The 22508-nt window shown below is 45.9% G+C and overlaps 1 protein-coding gene across 1 annotated transcript in view; it reads right to left on the bottom strand.

Annotated features, from left to right (window-relative positions):
- The window catches only part of NECAB3 (N-terminal EF-hand calcium binding protein 3), a 145292-nt gene that overhangs the window by 76731 nt on the left and 46053 nt on the right, over positions 1 to 22508 (bottom strand). Inside the window, exon 4 of the mRNA XM_077459163.1 lies at positions 3335 to 3360. Coding sequence (XP_077315289.1) covers positions 3335 to 3360 — 26 coding nt within the window. The remainder of the gene's footprint in view (positions 1 to 3334; positions 3361 to 22508) is intronic.

Genomic DNA, 22508 nt, shown 5'->3' with positions numbered 1-22508 from the left:
CGAAGTAGGGCTTCACTTCCTGATTCCCATACCGATGATGGCGATGGCAGCACCCGAGAGCCGATCGAGAGATCAGCTTCGGGTGCCGACATCGCGGGCGCGCTGGGCGGGTAAGTGTCCTTATTTTAAAAGTCATCAGCTGCAGTATTTGTAGCTGCTGACTTTTAAAAACAAAAAATGGCCGAACTCCCGCTTTAATCACCAGTTGAAAATAAAGAGAGAAAAAAAACAGAAAACAAATGCAGTCATCACTTCTAATGCCGCGTACACACGAGCGGACTGTATGGCGTACTTAGTCCGTCATACAATCCAACGGACAGTCCGTCATACTTTCGACTGAACGGACTTGACCACACACGGATGCACAAACAGTCCGTCGACAGCTTGCGCGATGACGTGTACAGCACGTACGATGGGACTAGAAATAGGAAGTCCAATACACAGCAAAGCACCCTTCCGCCGTGTAAATCCTTTCTGGGCATGCGCCATTCTTAGTCCGTCGAACTAGCCTACTGACGAGCGGATTGTCCGCTGAAACCAAAGTACGACGGACAGAATTTCGAAGAATCCAAAATACTTAGTACGCCAGACTGCACGCTGAAAAAGTCCGCTGCAGCCCACACACGAGCGGACTGTCCGCTGAAATGTGTTTCGACGGACTAAGTACGCCATACAGTCCGCCCGTGTGTACGCGGCATAAGGATTGGTAAAATGCAATATATAAAACTTTTATTTTTAGTTTTACATACGCTGCAGTTTGATGAATAGAGAACAAATGGGCCAATTCACTAATGTCGCGTACACACGAGCGCAATTTTCGTCTGAAAAATCTTGAATGGTTTTTCCGATGGAATTCCGCTCAAGCTTGGCTTGCATACACACGGTCACACAAAAGTTTGCTGAACTTTCGACCGTCAAGAACGCGGTGACGTACAACACTACGACGTGCCAATAAAATTAAGTTCAATGCTTCTGAGCATGCGTTGAATCGTTTCCGAGCATGCGTAGGAATTTTGCGCGTCGGAATTGGTACAGAAAATCGGAATTTCCAATCGGAACTTTTTCCAACCGAAAAATTGAGAACCTGCTCTCAATCTTTTGCTGGCCAAAATTCCGCCAGCAAAAGTCCGATGAAGCCTACACACGATCAAAGGGCTTTTGCTAGTGGAATTTCCGATCGTGTGCATGGGGTATTAGGGTAAAAGAGGAAGTACACCCTGATGGGTTTGCAAAGCTTGCAAATTAAAAGCATAATGGGCTAGTATGCATTGCATACTAGCCCATTATGTGACACTTACCTGCAAACAAATCCATCAATGTCCCCTGTGCAGGCTGCGTCCATCTTCACTTCCTTCTGGTGGGCCGTGGACTCTGGCTGTGACTGGACGGAGCCTTGTGATGTCACTCCCGCAAATTGCGCGCAGGAGCCGCCAGTAACGGCACAAGCTGAGGAAGAAATGGCACGGAGGTCCGTTTCTTCACAGCGCATGCACCGATTACATCATCGGCGCACTACAAGTGAAATATCTCCTAAACGGCGCATGCTTTGGAGATATTTCCACTACCTATAGGTAAGCCTTATTTTAGCCTTATCTATAGTTAAAAGTCAGGAGGGAGGGTTTAAAACCACTTTAAATAACAGAGAAACAGATACAGGGATATATATAAAGTTTATCATCAGGAGGCCCCTGCTAGGAAACGGGTTAAAGTGAGTCACACGTCATTAAATCCATGTTCTCCGGCAGAGGTGTTGTAGGGCGACTTGTTTGATGAAATTCCGCTAGATCAAACATTAAAAGCTCAGGATCTTAAAAGCAGCAAGTGCCTACAAAGAAGGAGCTAGAGGCAGGAACGGGGAAATCAGAACATAGCTTTGAGCGATGACTAAATCTACAAATGAGGATCCCGCGGGAGGGAAAGGGGAACCGCATGAGTCTTTTTCTACCAGTGATTGGCAACAGTATGAAATGCGTCTCAACCATGTGCATTTAAGATTTTTTTTATTCTTGCTATTTAACTATTTGCAGACAAGGAGTGCTGACGTCTGTGCAACTTGAATCATTTGGAAGACTATATTTTCTTTTATTTACTTACACCCAAGGTGGAAAGCGCTCTGTAGCAAAGTTTATCTATCTTCTTGCCACAGACAATTGAGAAGGTCTTATGTGTATTTCAATCAAAAGGAGGGTCAAACAGACATTAGAGAAGGTAATTGCTATATCTGAACTAGAATGAGCACTAAATAGACATTCTTGGAGTCCAAAAATGTTTAATGAAATCTGCAAATGACAACACAAGAAGACAAAAGGCACCAACGCGTTTCGGAGGGTGGAATCCGCCTTCATCAGGGTTTTAGCATTTGTCAGAATGTATATAGGATTAAGGTGCCATGCACACTGGGTGTTTAGCCCTGGTACAAGAAGCTCCAGTGCTTAGCTGGCGGATTATACAGGTGCATAGTCCACTCCCATTCCCGCCAGCTCTACCAGACTCTATGAGTGGCTGACTGCTGCTGTGGCTGGATGGGGCAGGATGGTGCACTGGCAGTACTTGTGTTTAGTGCAACATACACCCAGGGGCGAATCCCTGGAATGGAGACTGTTTGTGCTCCCAGCATTCCTCCCCAGGTGTATACTGCATTAAATATCCATTCACAGCATTCGCCAGAACCAGAGGACCGAAGTGCAAGGGAGAATAGGCTGTAGAGACCTGTCTAGTAGCATAGGGGAACCTGTGGGTATGAAGGGACAATAAAATAAAACAGCTGTACCTGGTCCCTCTAGGTATAAACAAACAGATGGCCCCTGAATTGTGGGTCTAGCAACACTGCAATGGCAGACCTTTAGTTTTCCCAGAATTCAGCTTTAAGTTGGTGCCATGATCTCTGCCCCAGGTTTCTTGTTTCAGGGTGGCTCTTTTCCCTTGCAGCATCCCATGGAACAACCCTCATATGCAGTGACTAGAGTTGTATCTCCCTACACTGTGTGCATCAAAAGAAACACACAGCCCCATAGCCTAGGTGGCATGGCACTCCCCTGCTCCTCCCTCCTCCTCCTCCCTTCCCCAACCTAGGACTGGCTTGAGACTGTGCTGTCCACTGTTAACTCTTTCCTGTGATGACAAGAAGTTCGGGGAAGCAGCACTGAGAGAGCAGGAGCCACCTGCATTGAAAGTTGTAAACTTTTAATTATGGCATTTATTAATAGCTTCAAACTGACCTCCCTTTTGTTTGGTGTGCAAGCACCAATGTATGCTTTCAAATGAATGCAGAATGTTTGTATGAAATAAGCATCAGCTACTACAATAATCTTCACTGTCATTAAAATGAACTTACCACATATCCGCTCTGTGTCCATGTTACTGTAAAAAATAAATGCAGGGTTTTGGTTAGTTAGGAGCCATTAACACCCATACTCTATACTCATTAAATAAAAGGAAAATATAGTATACCCAATGGGCAAATCTTATTATTGAAATGTTTACTTTAAAGTATTTTTTTATATTGCTTTCACAATTTTAGTCTTGCTCTACCATTCCTTTTGCGTCATACAGAATAGAGTGAGTCAGGAAAATAACGCATTATAGCCACTAGATGAAGCTGACAATCATAGTAAATAAGTAATTATTTCCTATGATCATCAGCTCTATCTAGTGGCCATAATGCACCTTTTTCCCCAATTTGCTCTATTCTGTATGAAAAATAACATTCAACATGATGGGAAAACAGCTGTCAGGACCTGGATTGCCTGCTGGTGGCACTGTGGTTCCTTGGGCAGAGGGTTGTAGTTCCAGTGTCCACCTCTAAGTGTCTCCCAGCAGCCAGCAGACCCCAGTATATCAGTTTACTCCTGATGCTGGCTGCTGGGAGGGCATTTAGGTCATCCCCTTTACAGTGCCTTTTTTCTACAGTGTTATTTCAGTAAACAGCAGCCTGCAGTCAGCAGTCTGATGAAAGAGCTGTGCATGCACCACCCACCACCTTCACCTAATGTCACATTGGCTGCATTCCAGGTTGGTTCCGGGCCTCTTCATCTACTCACCAATGCACGTCACCAGGGACTCTGACAGCTTCAGGACGGCTCTCTCTCTCCCCCCAGACAGATAAGGATTACAGCGATCCGCATGAGGTCAAATCATTTTATGCCTATGACCTCTTACTATCTTGTAAATTTTTTTAATCCCATTGTGAATATAATAAATCTTTTAACCACTGCACTTAGAGGCGCCTTTCTCTTTCCTTTATGACCCTCCAGAGCTGCTTCTCCTCTACAAAGTGCTGCACAGTACCATCTCTCCACTGCTACTTTATATTATATATATTATATTACATTATATTATTACACTTTATATTACTTTATAATACTTTTTCTCCATAAAACTCCCTTTTCATCTGTCACTATATAACTTTATTATCTTTTATTTACCACAAAAAAAAAGAGCGAACCCAAAGAGAGTTTATTTATCGTTAATTACGATAAATTGTTTTCTTGTTTTCCCACATGTTCCTCAATTTCACATATTACTTCTTATTTTCTCCATTTATCTCCCTATCTTACTAGATGTTTTCCTCGATTAGCCAAGGGTCCCATATTTTCTTAAATGTCCCAATTTTTGGTCTTTAAATATATACAGAACTTTCTTTTCTAATTGTATTTTCTACCACTTTTATCCATTCTCTATGAGTTGGTGGGTTTACTGCTAGCCATTTTCTTACAGCATTTTCTCTTCTATTTACTACACCCTCTTCCTTTGGATACCCCAAAATACATATTATGTATTATGGGGTCCATTTCAAGGATAAGCTTTCCATCGAATCTCCCACATCGTGGGCATTTAGCATCTGGCTTCCGCCCGAACAATTACTTTCGGTGGGTATAGTATGTTCTCTGAAGTAACAGCAAATGCAAAGTTCTTTGTGATGGGGATAGCGATAGCAATGAGGCAACTTCTATTACCCTGTTTCCCCTAAAATAAGACCTAGTGTGATTGTCGGTGATAGCTGCAATAAAAGCCCTACCCCCCAAATAAGCCCTAGTTAAAGTCCTTGTAGGTCTTCTTTTCAGGGTAGGGCTTATTTTTGAGGAAACAGGGTAGGGCTTATTTGGGTGGTAGGGCTTATATTGCAGCCAACACCGACAATCAGGCTAGGTCTTATTTTAGGGGTATATACCTCCACTGCTCCACCGTTACATCACCCAAATCCTCCACCTATTGTCTTCTACAGGGAAGTTCTTCTTTCGCATCTATTGCCACTTCACATATCCTTTCAGGAGTTCCCGATATGAGCCCTCTAGACAGACTTGCATCAGTCACTCTACGGAGAGCAGTATTCCCATTCCATTCCAATGGCTTTTCTTTAAAAATTTTGTCCAGTGCATGTCTATTTTGTAAATATTTATAGAAAGACTGTCTTGGTATTCCATATTCCTCTCTTAGTTCCTGAAATGACTTAAAGCGGAGGTCCACCCTAAAATGGACCTCCGCTCATCGGAATCCCCCCCTCCGGCGCCACAATTGGCACCTTTCAGGGGGGAGGGGGGCGCAGTTACCTGGATAATCCAGGTAACTGCACCCACTTCCGGGATAGCTGTCTGCGGAAAGGGGCGTAGATTACGCCCCTTTCCGCAACTGCCCGCCCCTTTGCGCAAGTGCCCCGCTGCCTGCTGGGAAACACACAGTTCCCAGAGGCAGCGGGGACCGTCCGGATTGCGCCGCGCGGCTCGCGCATGCGCAGTAGGGAACCAGGAAATGAAGCCGAAAGGCTCCCTTTCCTGATTCCCATACCCAAGATGGCGGCGGCAGGACCCGACAGACGACCTAGCGATCGGCTTCGGGTGCCGACATCGCGGGCGCGCTGGACAGGTAAGTGTCACTATTTTAAAAGTCAGCAGCTGCAGTATTTGTAGCTGCTGGCTTTTAAAAAAAAAAAAACGCGGAGTCCCGGTGGACTCCCGCTTTAAGGGTTGTCCCTTTGTACAATTGAACCAATCACACAAAACCACATCTGTCCCATTCCTTACTCCTCTCAATATTTTCAACTTTCTGTAGATGTTTATTATCCCATATGAATAATGGTTCACCACTACCATGAGTTCACAGTGAAACTCCGAAACTCTGTAATTTGCAATTTGCAAATGCCGAACTCTAAGCCCGAAACTTTGCAGGTTTGCTGTGAGAAATAAGGAACAACCTATAATGCAATATATAGCCTTTGTCCCCGGTCAGCTGAGTCACAAGAGCCCCATTTCTATATCATGATGGGCTCACAGCAGCCATATTGCCAGTGCAAAACTCTGATCCACGGACGGTGGCATGCAGGGCCGAATCTCTGATGTGGAGTGAGGCCTCTGATGTAAAAATGGACTCTGATATGATGGTGGACCTCTGATGTGTTGGGGGGACCTCTGATGTGAAGGGGGCACTTATATGTGACAGAGGACCTCTGATGTGTAGAGGGACCTCTATTGTGATGAGGGAGACCCTGATGGAATGGAGGACCTCTGTTGTGATTGGGATTCTGATGTGAAAAGGGGGCCTCTGATGTCAAGGGAGGCTCTGATGTGAAAAGGGAGGCTCTGATGTAATGCAGGGACCTCTGATGTATTGAGGGAACCTCTGATGTGAAGGGGGGCCTCTGATGTGATGGAGGACCTCTGATGTGAAGGGGGGCTTCTGATGTGATGGAGGACCTCTGATGTGAAGGGGGGCCTCTGATGTGATGGAGGACCTCTGATGTGAATTGGGGCCTCTGATGTGATGAAGGATCTCTGATGTGAAGGGGGGCCTCTGATGTGATGGAGGACCTCTGATGTGAAGGGGGGCCTCTGATGTGATTGAGGACCTCTGATGTGAATTGGGGCCTCTGATGTAATGAAGGACCTCTGATGTGAAGGGGGGCCGCTGATGTGATGGAGGACCTCTGATGTGAAGGGGGGCTTCTGATGTGATGGAGGACCTCTGATGTGAAGGGGGGCCTCTGATGTGATGGAGGACCTCTGATGTGAATTGGGGCCTCTGATGTGATGAAGGACCTCTGATGTGAAGGGGGGCCTCTGATGTGATGGAGGACCTCTGATGTGAAGGGGGGCTTCTGATGTGATGGAGGACCTCTGATGTGAAGGGGGGCCTCTGATGTGATGGAGGACCTCTGATGTGAATTGGGGCCTCTGATGTGATGAAGGACCTCTGATGTGAAGGGGGGCCTCTGATGTGATGGAGGACCTCTGATGTGAAGGGGGCCTCTGATGTGATGGAGGACCTCTGATGTGAAGGGGGGCCTCTGATGTGATGGAGGACCTCTGATGTGAATTGGGGCCTCTGATGTGATGGAGGACCTCTGATGTGAAGGGGGGCCTCTGATGTGATGGAGGACCTCTGATGTGAAGGGGGCCTCTGATGTGATGGAGGACCTCTGATGTGAAGGGGGGCCTCTGATGTGATGGAGGACCTCTGATGTGAAGGGGGGCCGCTGATGTGATGGAGGACCTCCGATAAAAAGGGGGGGCTCTGATGTGATGGAGGACCTCTGATGTGTTGGGGAACCTCTAATGTGAAGGGGGAACACTGATGTGATGAATGACCTCTGATGTGAAGGGGGGCCTCTGATATGATGGAGGAACTCTGATGTGTTTGCGAACCTCTGATATGATGAAGGACCTCTGATGTAAAGGGGGGCCTCTGATGTGATGGAGGACCTCTGATGTGAAGGGGTACTCTGACATGATGGGGGAACCCTGATGTGTTGGGAAACCTCTGATGTGAAGGAGGACTTCTCATGTCATCAAGTTGGTTGTGTGCATTGCCGCAGACTCAGATTTCCCATTGATAAGTAACATTTATGGGTGTTTTTTTTACATTTAAGACCAGATTTTGCATACCTTTAAAGGGCGCCGTGGCTGAAAAAAAGGTTACAAAATACTGGATCAGCTTCTTATTCTATTTGTTTGACAATTGCTTGCTTCTGAAAATAGCCACAACTCAAAGTTTATGAACTTCCAACACGTTTCTCAAAACTGTTTGCAAACTAAACAGAGTCACCCATCCCTGGATGTAGGAAGGCATTCTATGTATGCTTTAACATGTACATCTGATAAATATTCCAGTTAGTACAGATTTTTGTTTTTTTAACAAGCACATACTTCTATGGCACATTTGATCTGCCAACTACCATTTTCCGTATTTTCATTATTTGGATAAAAGTGTCTCTCGGAAATCGTAAACAGACGCTCTGTTAGCGAGCCTTCCTGTGCGTTCTGCTCGTTACCACTTTGGAAATACAATGCACAAGCTGTTCAATTCTTCTGCAAGATGTCATCTACCAAACTTGTAATCTTATGGCCTCTCCTATGTGATCCACCAGGCAATCATCAGCGCTCAGCTGTCATTTTTGGAACAGTCTGACAAAACGATTTTGTTTTTTCTTATTTCATCATTTCCAAGTGATCCGAGTGCTGAAGAATTTGCTGTCTCGAAATGTCATTCTTGCTCCACATGGCTTATCCAGACCTAATTACTGTAAATTCTTTTTTTTTCTATGAAAAAAAAAAAACTTGCCTATCATAACTCAAAGACTTGCCACACATTTCCATTGTGCTGTTCAAACATGTAGACTATTTTGATTTTGTATGTATGTGAAAATAAAAAATTATTTTTCTGAGGTCATATTGTTTCCAAAAATATACTATTAAATGTACTGTATATGAGGTCCTAAATTCAGATATTAAAAAATATTTGTTGTTGAGAAAAATTACTTAAAAGAGATGAAAATATGTTGTATTGGTAAAGCATTGCTTGCACCCTTTTGTGTGTCTCAGTTCTACTGATCTCCTGCAGCGACTTTGCATCCCCTTCATTGCCACCTGCAGGCTGACATTGGCATATCTCAGGACAGGTTTCCCAATGGTGACAAAGGTGAACCATGCTTGTGTATTGTGTGTTAAAATAGCCATTTGTAGTCTCCTTTAGAAGTCTATGTGGCAGGCCGAGAACACAGGAGCACAGTTAGGAGACACTGTCACACTAAAACAGGGAAAGTACAGGCCTGGAATGATATGCACAGCATTAAAGAGGAAGTAAAGGCAAAAAAAAAAAAAACACACCCTGTAAGGCAAAGGCATAATGAGCTAGTATGCATAGCATACTAGCTCATTATGAATAACTTACCTGAGAACGAAGCCCCCGAAGCGGTCCTCCTCCTTCCTCTTCGCCGCTGCCATGTATCCCGGAGCGACTTCCGGGTCTCACTGCTCCGGCGCTGTGATTCACCGGAGCCGCAATGGCATCACTCCCGCGCATGCGCACGGGAGCCGACGCGAGTGGCATATCGCCACAATCTGTGGCCTGCCCAGTGCGCCTGCGCGCCGCTGTCTTCGGGTAAATATCCTATACGGTTTAGGAGATATTTCTTGGACCTACAGGTAAGCCTTAATCTAGGCTTACCTGTAGGTCAAAGTTGGTTGTAAGGGTTTACAACCACTTTAAAGAGGAAGTAAACCCTGATGGGTTTACTTTCTCTTTGTCTCCCTGCAAAGGTAAAGCATAATGGGCTATTATGCAAAGGCGAGATTTACGTCTGCTTGGAGGGCCCTTTAGGTGTCCATCTTAAACCACAGATGAGAGATTTGGAAAGGGGAATACATTGAGATATTTGCACTTCTGCTGCTGGAAAAGTTTCATTTAGACAAAGTTAAGCCAGACAAAAATAAAAAGGAGGTGGAAGAAAAGCGGCAATAACGCTTGATTCACAGGACATTTGGGAATTGGCTCCAGGCATTCACCATTTTGGCTAGCGTGATCGGGGAGAAGGAGCCAGAATGCTGTCCTGCTCTGTTCTGCTATCTGGACTCTATTAGTGAGGCCCAGAGAGTGTGCAGGGGGTGGGCTGGTTACGCTACGAGGAGCAGTTTCAACAGCGGAAGGCAGTTAGGCCCTCCCTGAGCTGGGGACACAAGGATATTAGCTTGTGAATGAAGCTGAAGACCCAGACGAGGACCGTTCCACAACTCTTTTGGGGGGGGGGGGGCGGGGGTGCCAATACCTCAACACCATCGGCCGCAAACCGGAAGGGGGTACTACTGGCGGTTCAATGATGGAACTTGCAGATTCTGCCAGTATCGTCATCAATGCTCCAGAGCGGAGGTTCACATCCGTTGTCCAAGTGCTTTAAGCAGGGTAAAGGGAAGTTGGAAAACGCTGAATAGAGGGAGAAATCCATTGAGGGTGAAAAAAATGGTGCCCTTTCTCAGTAGGTATCCAGATAAGGCCGCTGGGCAGTTTTTTGTTTCAAGGGTTTTACTATTTCTTGTACATTGTCCACTGTTCCTCCGGTGGGGGACAACTTACGCTCAGCAAACTTGCACCCGGAGGTGGTTTCGTCAAAACTGGCCAAGGAATTGTCCATGGATAGGATGGCGGGCCTGTTTTCTTTCCCTCCGCTGGCTGATTTGTTGGTTTCTCCACTTGGGGTGGTCGGCTGTTGGGCTGCTTTTGAGAAGGGCAGCATTTTGTGGACAAATGTTTGCCCATGGGTTGCGCTATTTATTGTTCCTTTCAGTTCCTTTCTGGAATGGGTTGTGCGAGATTTGTCAGGTTTACAGTCGTTTATCCACTATTTGGATGACTTTTTGGTGGTCAGTCCTCCGGGGACTCGGACTTGCCAGATCATTACAGTATGTGTTTGAGGTTTTTGGGGTGCCATTGGTGCCTGAAAAAAGGAAGGTCCGGTTGGGGAACTGAAGTTTCTGGGTATCATCATTGATACGTTTAGGATGGAATGCAGGCTACCTGTCAATAAGCTCCCAAAAAAACACTGTTTTTAAAACTTTTTTTTTGCATTGATACATATCCCCTGGGGAAGGACCCCAAACACTCTTTATGAAAATAAATTGCATATTACCCCTTAAAATTAGCACTTTTGATTTTTCAGGTTCGTGTCCCATAGACTTTAACAGTGTTTGCATGTTCGAACAAATTTTTTTGCCTGTTCGCATGTTCTGCTGCGAACCGAACCGGGGGGTGTTCAGCTCATCCCTACTCACCTCCAAATACCTGCTACAGTAGAGTCAGTCAGTGTTGATTAATAATATGTATTGTTTTGGTTTCTTTGTTAATAAAAGGCTGCTATGGCCATTTAAACCCATTCACGAGTCATGTTTTATTCATATAAGGTGGGTAAGGTATTAGTTAAAGGGGTTGTAAAGTAAAAAATTTTATTTTTTTAAAATAACAAACATGTCATACTTACCTCCACTGTGCAGCCCGAACCTGCTCTTCTGGGGTCCCTCGGCAGCTGTCTCTGCTTCCTCCCGCAGGTGCTTCTCACGTTAATGCGAGCTCCCTCGCATTGGTGAGAAGCACTGCGGGCGCGCTCCCGTGATACAGCCGGCGGCTATAGCCGCTCGCTGTATCACAAGGCCCCGCCCCCCGGCGCGCTGCGTCATTGGATGTGATTGTGCTGCTTTCAATCCATCCACTCCAGCCAATCAGCGGCCAGGCTGAGCGGCGAAGAGGACGGCGGGGGCGAGCGCGGGATTTTCGAGGGGTCAGGTAAGTAAAACGGGGGGACTGGGGGCGCCAGCAGTGTGAGATGTTTTTTCACCTTAATGCATAGAATGCATTAAGGTGAAAAAACATTTACCTTTACAACCCCTTTAAGTGTGGCCACGACAGCCGGTAAGTCTGCAATACAACAGTCAAGTGCAGGAATGATATGCACAGCATTAAGTGTAAGGCCTACATGACTGGGTGTGCAGCACAGGCTGTAGTCAGGCAGATTAAAAATAAATGTTTTAAATAGCAGTAGGCTTTAGCTATTGGATTAGAGCAAGACGTGGTAGGATGGAGCAGTGTGGGTCAGGGTGGGGCCAACGGTGGTCTAGGCAGTGAGGGGGAGTTTACCAGGGTCAGTTGGAGCCAATCAGAGCAAGTGACCTTTTCCCTCCCTCCCTCCTTTATGGTTTATGTTTGCGTTTTTCCTTTGCTTTTCTGGTTACCTTGCCTAATAAATATTGGTACTGGGTGGTATATTTTATTTGCAATGTTATTTTGTAAGGGGGGGGTCATATGGTGTCATAGCAGTGGGCAAGGGTCTCAAGCAGGGGCGTAACTATAGGGGGTGCAGCAGTTGCGACCGCAACCGGGCCCTGTGATGCAGGGGGCCCATGCAGCCCCCTCTACATATGGCTGCTCTTTAGTTGTGCATTCCCCGCATGACCTGTGACCTCAGCCGGCTCCTCAGAGTACCCCTCTCCTGCTCCATGCATTGCCGCTCAGTCCGATGTCTGTTCTCCCCAGCCAGAGTCCCACCCACCCGAGTCAGGCCCACTCTGCACTGCAAACTTTTCCCGGGTAAACAAACTTTAAGCACACAGATGCAGTGCAGCCCTATGAGAGCCGGCTCCCCGGAGGACACTGCAGACTTGTCTGCCAGCCCCCCCTCCTCCCTGTCAAACACAGATGATGAAAGGTCTTTCTGGGAGATAAGCTGATCGCCCATGCAGCACACTGGATGGAGCCCAGGCTAACATGGATGAGTGCATGGCCTACAGCTTGGTCATGGTGAGTGAGAGGACCCCATCCCCCACACACCATTACATACCCCCTCCATCTCCCCCCTGGGGACAGGGACCCCTTCTCACGTGGGGACAGGGACCCCCACTTCCCCTGGGGACAGGGACCCCTTCTCACCTGGGGGCAGTAACTTCATCTGCCCTGGAGAAAAGGACCTCATCTCTTCTGGGGACGGGGACCCCATCCTGCCTAGGGACAGTCGCCCAATGGGGCACCTAAAAATAAATAAAAATACTGATACCAGTGGTGGAACTACAGGGCTCACAAAGGTCATATCTGTGACCACGCCCTGGAGTTCCACCGCCGGACTCGGAGTGAAGGGCCCTGACTGGGGTTCAGGGGGGCCCTTCATGGTTTCTTGCATTGGGGCCCTGAAGGTTCTAGTTACGCCACTGGTCTCAAGGATTTAAAGGTGGGCATGGTCAAATTTTTTTGTGGAGAATGATGGGAGGGGCTCATCTTTGGTATGGATACTTTCCCGAATAAGTTACGTCAGTTAGACTAGAACGGTATTGGGGTTGTATCAGGTGGTATTGTGTTAACTAATTGTCTCAGAGCCGGTGTATTTGCGGCTGGGGGCCGTGGTATGGAACTGGTGCTTAACCAGTAGACCATGCTCGCCTTCAAATACATATATATATATATAGTAGACTCAGTCAGAGTTGATTAATAATATGTATTGTTTATGGTTTCTTTGTTAATAAAAGGCTGCTATGGCCATTTAATCCTATTCACAGAGTCGTGTGTTATTCATATAAGGTGGGTAATGTATTAGTTAAGTGTGGTCACAGCAGCCAGTAAGTCTGCAATACAACAGTCATGATCACCAGGCATTATTTTAATGAAAGCCTCAGATTTAGGCCTCATACACAGGGACGTTTTTACATCGGCTTTTTTGAGCTTTTTTTGCTGCTTAACCACTTTCAGACCGGACCATTTTGCTGGTAAATGACCAGAGGTCTTTTTACACTTTGGCACTGCGCTGCTTTAACTGGTAATTGCGCGGTCATGCAATGTTGTACCCAAACAAAATTTGCGTCCTTTTCTTCCCACAAATAGAGCTTTCTTTTGATGGTATTTGATTGCCTCTGCGATTTTTATTTTTTGCGATATAAACGTAAAAAGACCGCAAATTTTGAAAAAAAATGATATTTTCTACTTTTTGTTATTAGAAAAATCCAATAAACTCAATTTTAGTCATACATTTAGGCCAAAATGTATTCAGCCACATGTCTTTGGTAAAAAAAAAGTCAATAATTGTATATTTATTGGTTTGCGCAAAAGTTGTCACATCTACAAACTAAGGTACGTTTTCTGGAATTTACGCAGCTTTTAGTTTACGACTGCCTATCTCATTTCTTGAGGTGCTAAAATGGCAGGGCAGTACAAAACCCCCCCAAATGACCCCATTTTGGAAAGTAGACCCCCTAAGGAAATTGATAAGAGGCATGTTGAGCCCATTGAATATTTTATTTTTTTGCCTCAAGCGATTGAATAATGACAAAAAAAAAAATTTTTTTTTTTTTTTACACAAAGTTGTCACTAAATGATATATTGCTCACACATGCTATGGGCGTATGTGAAATGACACCCCAAAATAAATTCTGCTGCTTCTCCTGAGTACGGGGATACCACATATGTGGGACTTTTTGGGAGCCTAGCCGCGTACGGGGCCCCGAAAACCAAGCACCGCCTTCAGGCTTTCTAAGGGCGTAAATTTTTGAGTTCACTTCTCACTACCTATTACAGTTTTGAAGGCCATAAAATGCCAAGATGGCACAAAACCCCCACAAATGACCCCATTTTAGAAAGTAGACACCCCAAGCTATTTGCTGAGAGGCATGTTGAGTTCATGGAAGATTTTATATTTTGCCACAAGTTGCGGGAAAATTACAAACTTTTTTTTTTTTTTTTTTTTTTTAACAAAGTTGTCACTAAATGATATATTGCTCATGCATGCCATGGGCATATGTGAAATGACACCCCAAAATAAATTCTGCTGCTTCTCCTGAGTACGGGGATACCACATATGTGGGACTTTTTGGGAGCCTAGCCGCGTACGGGGCCCCGAAAACCAAGCACCGCCTTCAGGCTTTCTAAGGGCGTAAATTTTTGAGTTCACTTCTCACTACCTATTACAGTTTTGAAGGCCATAAAATGCCAAGATGGCACAAAACCCCCACAAATGACCCCATTTTAGAAAGTAGACACCCCAAGCTATTTGCTGAGAGGCATGTTGAGTCCATGGAATATTTTATATTTTGCCACAAGTTGCGGGAAAATTACAAACTTTTTTTTTTTTTTTTTTTTTCACAAAGTTGTCACTAAATGATATATTGCTCACGCATGCCATGGGCATATGTGAAATGACACCCCAAAATAAATTCTGCTGCTTCTCCTGAGTACGGGGATACCACATATGTGGGACTTTTTGGGAGCCTAGCCGCGTACGGGGCCCCGAAAACCAAGCACCGCCTTCAGGCTTTCTAAGGGCGTTACAGTTTTGAAGGCCATAAAATGCCAAGATGGCACAAACCCCCCCAAATGACCCCATTTTGGAAAGTAGACACCCCTAAATTTAGGGGTACACTAGTGAGACTAGGTAATAAATGGCGGGTGCCCTGAAACTATAAAAAAAATAACTAACCAACCAGCGTCACCTGTAACAGTTATATGGTGATCACTGGTGAAAGGGTTAACTAGGGGGCAATTAGGGGGCTTTATGCGGTAGTATATGGGGGTCCCTGGCGCTATAAAAAGCTGCAGCGAACCTAAATACCTACCTGCCTAACTAGCGTCACCTGTGACACTAATACAGCGATCAGAAAAACGATCGCTTATTAGGCTGGGTTCACACTGGAGCGATGCGGGAACGCCACGAATGCGCGGCGGGTTCCCGCATCGCATGCCTCCCGGCGGCAGTTCACACTGCCCTATGCGAACTGCTGGGAGTGTCAGTGAAATGTTACTGACACCCCCAGATCAGTTCGCATATCGCAGTGCGATCTGCAAACTCGGATCGCATGGTGTGAACACCCATGCGATCCGATTCTGCTGCGGGCCAAAAAAAGGGTCCCGTGCGAATTTGCGGCGGGTGCGGCGGGTGCGGCGAATGGCTGAACTCGAATCGCACAGAGATCGGATGTGATTTGCACTGCAGTGCGGTGCGAATCACATCCGTTCTCATAAACCGCTGCAATGTGAACCCAGCCTTAGTGACACTGGCGACGGGGGGTGATCACGGGGTTAAACCTTTATTGGGGGGGTTAGGGGGGTACCTTAGAACTAAAGGGGGCTAACCCTAACTGCCCTAACAGTTATTAGTCACAAATGACACCCGCCGGGTGATCAGGGGGTTAAACCTTTATTAGGTAATAAATGGCGGGTGCCCTGAAACTATAAAAAAATAACTAACCAACCAGCGTCACCTGTAACAGTTATATGGTGATCACTGGTGAAAGGGTTAACTAGGGGGCAATCAGGGGGCGTTTTTGCGGTAGTATATGGGGGTCCCTGGCGCTATAAAAAGCTGCGGCGAACCTAAATACCTACCTGCCTAACTAGCGTCACCTGTGACACTAATACGGCGATCAGAAAAATTATCGCTTATTAGGCTGGGTTCACACTGGAGCGATGCGGGAACGCACGAATCCGCGGCGGGTTCCCGCATCGCATGCCTCCCGGCGGCAGTTCACACTGCCCTATGCGAACTGCTGGGAGTGTCAGTGAAATGTTACTGACACCCCCAGATCAGTTCGCATATCGCAGTGCGATCTGCAAACTCGGATCGCATGGTGTGAACACCCATGCGATCCGATTCTGCTGCGGGCCAAAAAAAGGGTCCCGTGCGAATTTGCGGCGGGTGCGGCGGGTGCGGCGGGTGCGGCGAATGGCTGAACTCGAATCGCACAGAGATCGGATGTGATTTGCACTGCAGTGCGGTGCGAATCACATTCGTTCTCATAAACCGCTGCAATGTGAACCCAGCCTTAGTGACACTGGCGACGGGGGGTGATCACGGGGTTAAACCTTTATTGGGGGGGTTAGGGGGGTACATTAGAACTAAAGGGGGCTAACTCTAACTGCCCTAACAGTTATTACAGTCACAAATGACACCAATGCAAAAAAAAAAAAAAAAAAAATGACATTGGTGTCACTGTGACTGGGGGGCAGGGGTAATTGGGGGGGTGATCGGGGGGTAAAGGGGGGGTGTGAGTGTGCCTGGCATGTTCTACTGTGTGTGTAGAGTGTTGGTGCAACTCACCGATCCGCTCTCCTCCGTGTCGGAACGGAAAATACCGACACGGAGGAGAGAATACATCACTTCCTCTCCTGTGTTTACATTACAGGAGAGGAAGTGATGTCACCGGGGATTTCTATTCGTCGGGAGCGATCGCGAGGGGGTGGCCATGAATGAATGGCCGCCCCCTCGTCCCGGATCGCTCCCGGACGAAAACCGACCGCCGCAGGCACCGGGCGGGGGCCCGATCGGGCCCCCGACCCGCGGGAGGCAAGGGACGTACATGTATGTCCTTATGCCTGCCCGTGCCATTGTACCGACGTACATCGGCGTGCGGCGGTCGGCAACTGGTTAAGAAGGCATACACACCATGGTGTTTTTGAGCTGTAACAAGCATTGGCATTTTTAAGCTCCAAAAAAAACCAAGGACCAGCGCCTTCAGAGGCTCCAGCGTTAGAGCAGTTTTGACGCTAACACGCAAAAACGCGCATTAACGCGCATTAAAGCTATACCGACATTTTTTAGCATCAGCGTTTTTGAGTTGTAAAAATGTTTATAATGTGATGGGATCATTTAAAAAAAAAACGCTCCTTAGCTTTAACGCTTACAAACGCCATTAAATGCGCAGTGACGCCAGAGCAAAACACTAATAAAACGCTGATTTTTTTCAAGACATTGTAACTAGCTTAACAGGCCATTTTTTATAACGTCCGTGTGTATGAGGCCTTAAAGTACTGAAAACTACTTCTGAAATTATTAATAGTAGTAAGTGTGAGGGCTTGTTAACATGAGTGACCCTGCCGCCTCTTGTATGTCTTCTTTTTTATTTAATTCTAAGTGAGATTTTGTATTACAATGTAATACTGCAACCATAAAACAAGTGTTTGGTTCATGGTTGTAGAGTGTTTCCATTAACAATGAGGAGCATGTTTGACAGGCCCTTACACTATGCAGCGGATCACAGCCAGAGCATGTGTACAGCCCAGTTCAACTGTAATGTTAGAATTAGGGTGGGCAGCTGGGGGTCAGTAAAACCACAGCTTAGTACCCTTTTTTTACTGTCTCCTTGGCTGCCTGTGTGAAAAAGCCCTTAGGGTTTAAATACTTTTTATTTTCTAGAGCAGCCTTTCTCAACCTTTTCAACACAGAGGAACCCTTGAAATAGTTCTCTTGTCTCGTGGGAACCCCTTATACAAATTAGAAATCTACAACTCATGATACATTAGTGTGATGGTCAGTGGGAAGAATGGTCCTTACACTTGTGGTCATTGGGAAGAATTACCTCCTTACAGATAGATAAAAAGATCAATGGTGTCAGTGAGAACTTATCTAAGGGGCAGAAATTGTCCAATGCTGAAGGAACCCCTAGCAACCTCTGGAACCCTGGTTGAGAATCACTGTTCTAGAGGATTGAGGTTCTAAGCTCTCTTCAGTGCTGGATTTGTGATAGCATGTAAAGTCCTTTAAGTTGGGGCCCCACATTAAGGTTGCTTGATAACCTCTTCTAGCCAATCATCCAAACTGTATAAGCAGTGGGGGTAGAGTGAATGGGCGTTTTTGGTGGGCAACAGATCAGCAAAGGGACCCTTCAGGTCTAAAGCCTAAACAGAAGGCAAAATGTGAGCGCACCTTGATCTGGGGTTGTGCGACCTCCTTTGGGGAAGAAACACTTGGACTTCTCTTAATTGGAAATAGAAGGGAGGTCATGGCACCTCTTAGCTGGGAGGAGTTGAAAGTTGTGTTGACATGGGTCTCTTCAAGGAAGTTGAGTTATTTGGAACATTAAGAAGACTGCGTGCCCCAGAAGTAAATGACAAGCAACAGATGCCTCTGTAGATATTGGAAGTTATGATATCGGAAGTATTCAGTGACATGTTTAACTTGTGTAGCCCCCTGTTCCCAAAAATGGGACTATATTGTAAATGTAGTTTTTGGCTGAGCTGTAACCAGCTTAGATTGATTATATATAGTTTATCTGATTCTATTATGATCTTGACTGTGTTGTGCATTTCCCACTGTTGCCAGTAGGTGTCCCTGGTACCACAGGACAGTGTGAGAATAACAATTTAGTTAAGCTGTATGAGTATTCTTTTTCCAGAAAACCCAGTAGGAGGTTTCTTGCCGCTGTGCATTCTGGGAGGGGGTATTTATTGACAGATGCCATGTGCTCTAGTCAGTCCTGACCTCGTGGCCCTCCAGGCCTGGAGGCTACGCTGCTGCAAGCTGTGCAAGTAGGCCCAGAAGACTGTCTGGGGCCTACTACTTCTGAGGTGGTATTTAGGCCCTCTTGCCTGTTTGGAAGAAGCCAAGCCAAGCTGAGGAGATCCAGGGGAGGACCCTTGCTGGAGAGAGCCAGGATGAAGGCTGGTCTCTCAGAAGCGCCTGGTGACTTACTTGGAGGACGCACCTACATCTAACCTATCCTCACAGTGCTGCCGGGTTGGCTTAAAGGTTCTGGTACTGTGACGCTGTTCTACAATTCAATCAAGGTAATACATTCCTGGCTGCTAAGTCTGTGAGAGAGACTTATCCAGGTATCTGCTGGCTGCTAGGTCCTGTGAGAGAAGCTTATCCAGTCATTGTACTGTTTGTTAGCTCTGTGGCAGAGACCTACCCAGCTATACAAGATTCTGCTAAGAGAAAGCTGTTTGGTCCTTTATCCTGAAGAATCTGTAAGTGATCTGTTACAAAAAAAGTATCTGAAACTCTTCCCTCAACCTCTTTACTACTACTTCTTTCAAATTCTTCATTAAAGCATTGAGAACTTTCTAAAGTGGCTGGCGCCTATATTTGTTCTCACTTCCCATTATAGCCATGGACTCAGCCCTGGGGTGAATGTAAGCCCGCGTCCTGTCTCTGGAGGTACCCTCTTTGCTCCCAGTATACCCAGGGGGGTGCTACACTTGGTATTATGCAATTCTGGCCTAGACTGTCACTGTTCCTTCAGGGAGGAGTTCTCTTGATCATGAACCCGTGTGCAGTGACAAAGGGTCAGATTCCATCAAAAATCTGGTCTTAAAATTAGGGCTGTAATCTGGTTAGACCATCTGGGTCTTGCCTTGAGTTCCCAGGGGGGTGATGTTGCCTCATTGTTTTATTCTTACAGAAATGAGAACCCTAGGAGTCCTATGCAAAGATATAGTACTGTATTTTTTGGCGTATAACACGCGCCGACGTATAACACGCACCCCAATTTTAGGAGGGAATTTTAAAGGAAAAAACTTTTAGAAGGGAAGTTTAATTAAAAAACTTACATTTATCAGTGTCCATCTGCAGCCTTGTCCATCATTGTAGCCTTGACAGTGTCCATCTGCAGCCTTCTCTGCAACACTACAAGTCCCAGCCATCTCTGCAACACTACAAGTCCCAGCCATCTCTGCAACTGTACAAGTCCCAGCCATCTCTGCAATACAAGTCCCAGCCATCTCTGCAACACTACAAGTCCCAGCCATCTCTTCTAGGTGTGCAAAACTACAAGTTCCAGCCAAATCTGTAGAACTACAAGTTCCAGCTAACTCTGATAGATCCGAGGAACTACGAGTCCCAGCCACTCTGCCAGGTCTGTGGAACTACAAGTCTCAGCTGGTTGTGTCACCTTCCAGTGACTTTTCCAGCACCTCTTTGTTGCAGAAGAAGGATTCTCCATTTATTTACATTTTATCATCTTCACTTTAAGTGACAACCTACCCTCACCCACCCCAAACAGGTCTCTTTAAAGGATAACCTTCTCCTCCCCTTTACAAGCTCCTCATTCAGTTTGTTCAGCGCAGACAGATTGAGCGTGGCACCGCCTTTCATCGCCCTAACAACCGTGACAGTCAGCAGAAAGATGCTTTTCATGCCAATTCAGCCCGGGGACGGCAGACCTTGGTCTGATAGCCATTTGCCTATCCTTTTCTTCCGCAGCCCAAATCTACTTTCTGCCATTTCCTTTTCTCTGTTCTCGGCCATTCTTGGCAGCTTTCGGCCGCACTCCAACGCGCTCGGCGGCATTCAGCAGCTCACGCGGGACTGCGAAAGCCGATGAGAACGCCCAAAAGTCGGCTGAGAGGCTCACAATCGGCAGGGGATTGGTGGGGATCGGCGTATAACACGCACCCACAATTTTCCCCTGATTTTAAGGGGAAAAAAGTGTGTGTTATATGCCGATAAATACGATTCTACCATTATTGCCCCAATCCAAGGATGCTGTGTAGTAAGGGGTAATGACCCTGCTCCATAGTTCCCCTTTGAGTGGGTCCTCCTACATTACAGTCACACATATGAAGTCCTAAGTAAGTTGTCATATAATCCCTACTGAAGAGGGTAATCAGCCAGTCCACACGTCAAGTCCTAAGTACATTGTCATTTTATCCCTGCTGAAGGCGTTCATCAACCAGTCCACAATCTGATCCCTACTTTTAGTGGAGATCACATGATCAAGGGACATAGGTGATGAAAGAAGTGAAGGGAAACTGGAGCAGCTTTTCTTCTTTAACCCCTTCCTGCCCAGCCCCGGTGTCCCTTTAAATTAGTCTTTATGCCCAGGGGCAGGGTGGACTGCCTGATCACATGAGCCTGGTGATTGGCTCACAGTAGTCACATGATCAGGAGCCTGTTCCGCCAGCTCTTATTCATTGCTAAAGACTGGCAGCTGTCTATGTCCATGGACATATGTGTGGCATGTGGGCATTACAAATACAGTGCTGTTAAAAAGTATTTGCCCCCTTCCTGATTTTTTTTTCTATGTTTGTCACACCTAAATTATTCAGGTCATCAAACAAATTTTAATGTTACACAAAGATAACCTGAGTAAATACAAAATGCAGTTTTAAATGATGATTTAAAAAAAAAGCTTCCCCCCTCCCCCCTCATATCTTGTATAAAATGTGATTAACCACATTTTTTAAATTTCAATCGTCACACCAAGGTCTAATTACTGCCAGACCTGTTGAATCAAGAAATCACTTAAATAGAAGCTGTCTGACAAAGTGAAACACCCCCTCGCTGTCTCTTGGCATCTCTCCCCCTCTTCTCACCAGCATCGGAGGCTACAGGAACGGAAAGGACACACACACACCATCCAGGCTCCTCTATGGACCTAGGTCCAGTGTGACAACTTGTTGTGTAATCACCATTTTTTGTCCTTTTTTGGGATGCCTCATCTCCTTTTAAGTTCCAATTTTTGCACAAGTCACAGATCTTCAACCAAGGTTTTCGGGCATTCAAGAAGAAATATACTGATCTACTTAAGTGTGGAGACAGACATACAGTCCTTATAATACAATATCTAATAATTGTGTGTCCCCACGTTTTGACAAATTAGCATTTTGGAGTCCATCGGGGGGCTCCATCTCAACACAGAGAAAGCACTAGATTTACGTTGTCAACCATGCATATTTGTTAAAGCTCCTGAAGGAGCAACAATATGTCACGAAACATGTAGAGCGAAACATATGAGAACAAGTGGTACCCCAGTACTTTGAGGATTGGTATATGCTGATGTACTAGAATTCTGTAACAAGCACCTTATATGACATGACATCCAGGGGACCCACATGCTGTCCAAGATTTAGTTTTAGGATAGTTTTCTACTATTTATCTGATTGTATCATATACATAACATTTTTAATGTAGACTAATACATTGCTATTTTTATTCACATGCTTATAAAGTCCATTATTTTTCTTTTTGAAATTTAAATTATAAAGGATCTAAAAAA

Source organism: Lithobates pipiens, unplaced genomic scaffold (genome assembly GCF_037356315.1).
Source record: "Lithobates pipiens isolate NorthernLeopardFrog02 unplaced genomic scaffold, aLitPip1_a1.2 Scaffold_28, whole genome shotgun sequence".
NCBI lineage: Eukaryota > Metazoa > Chordata > Amphibia > Anura > Ranidae > Lithobates > Lithobates pipiens.
This window is presented reverse-complemented; position numbering and strand designations above follow the sequence as displayed.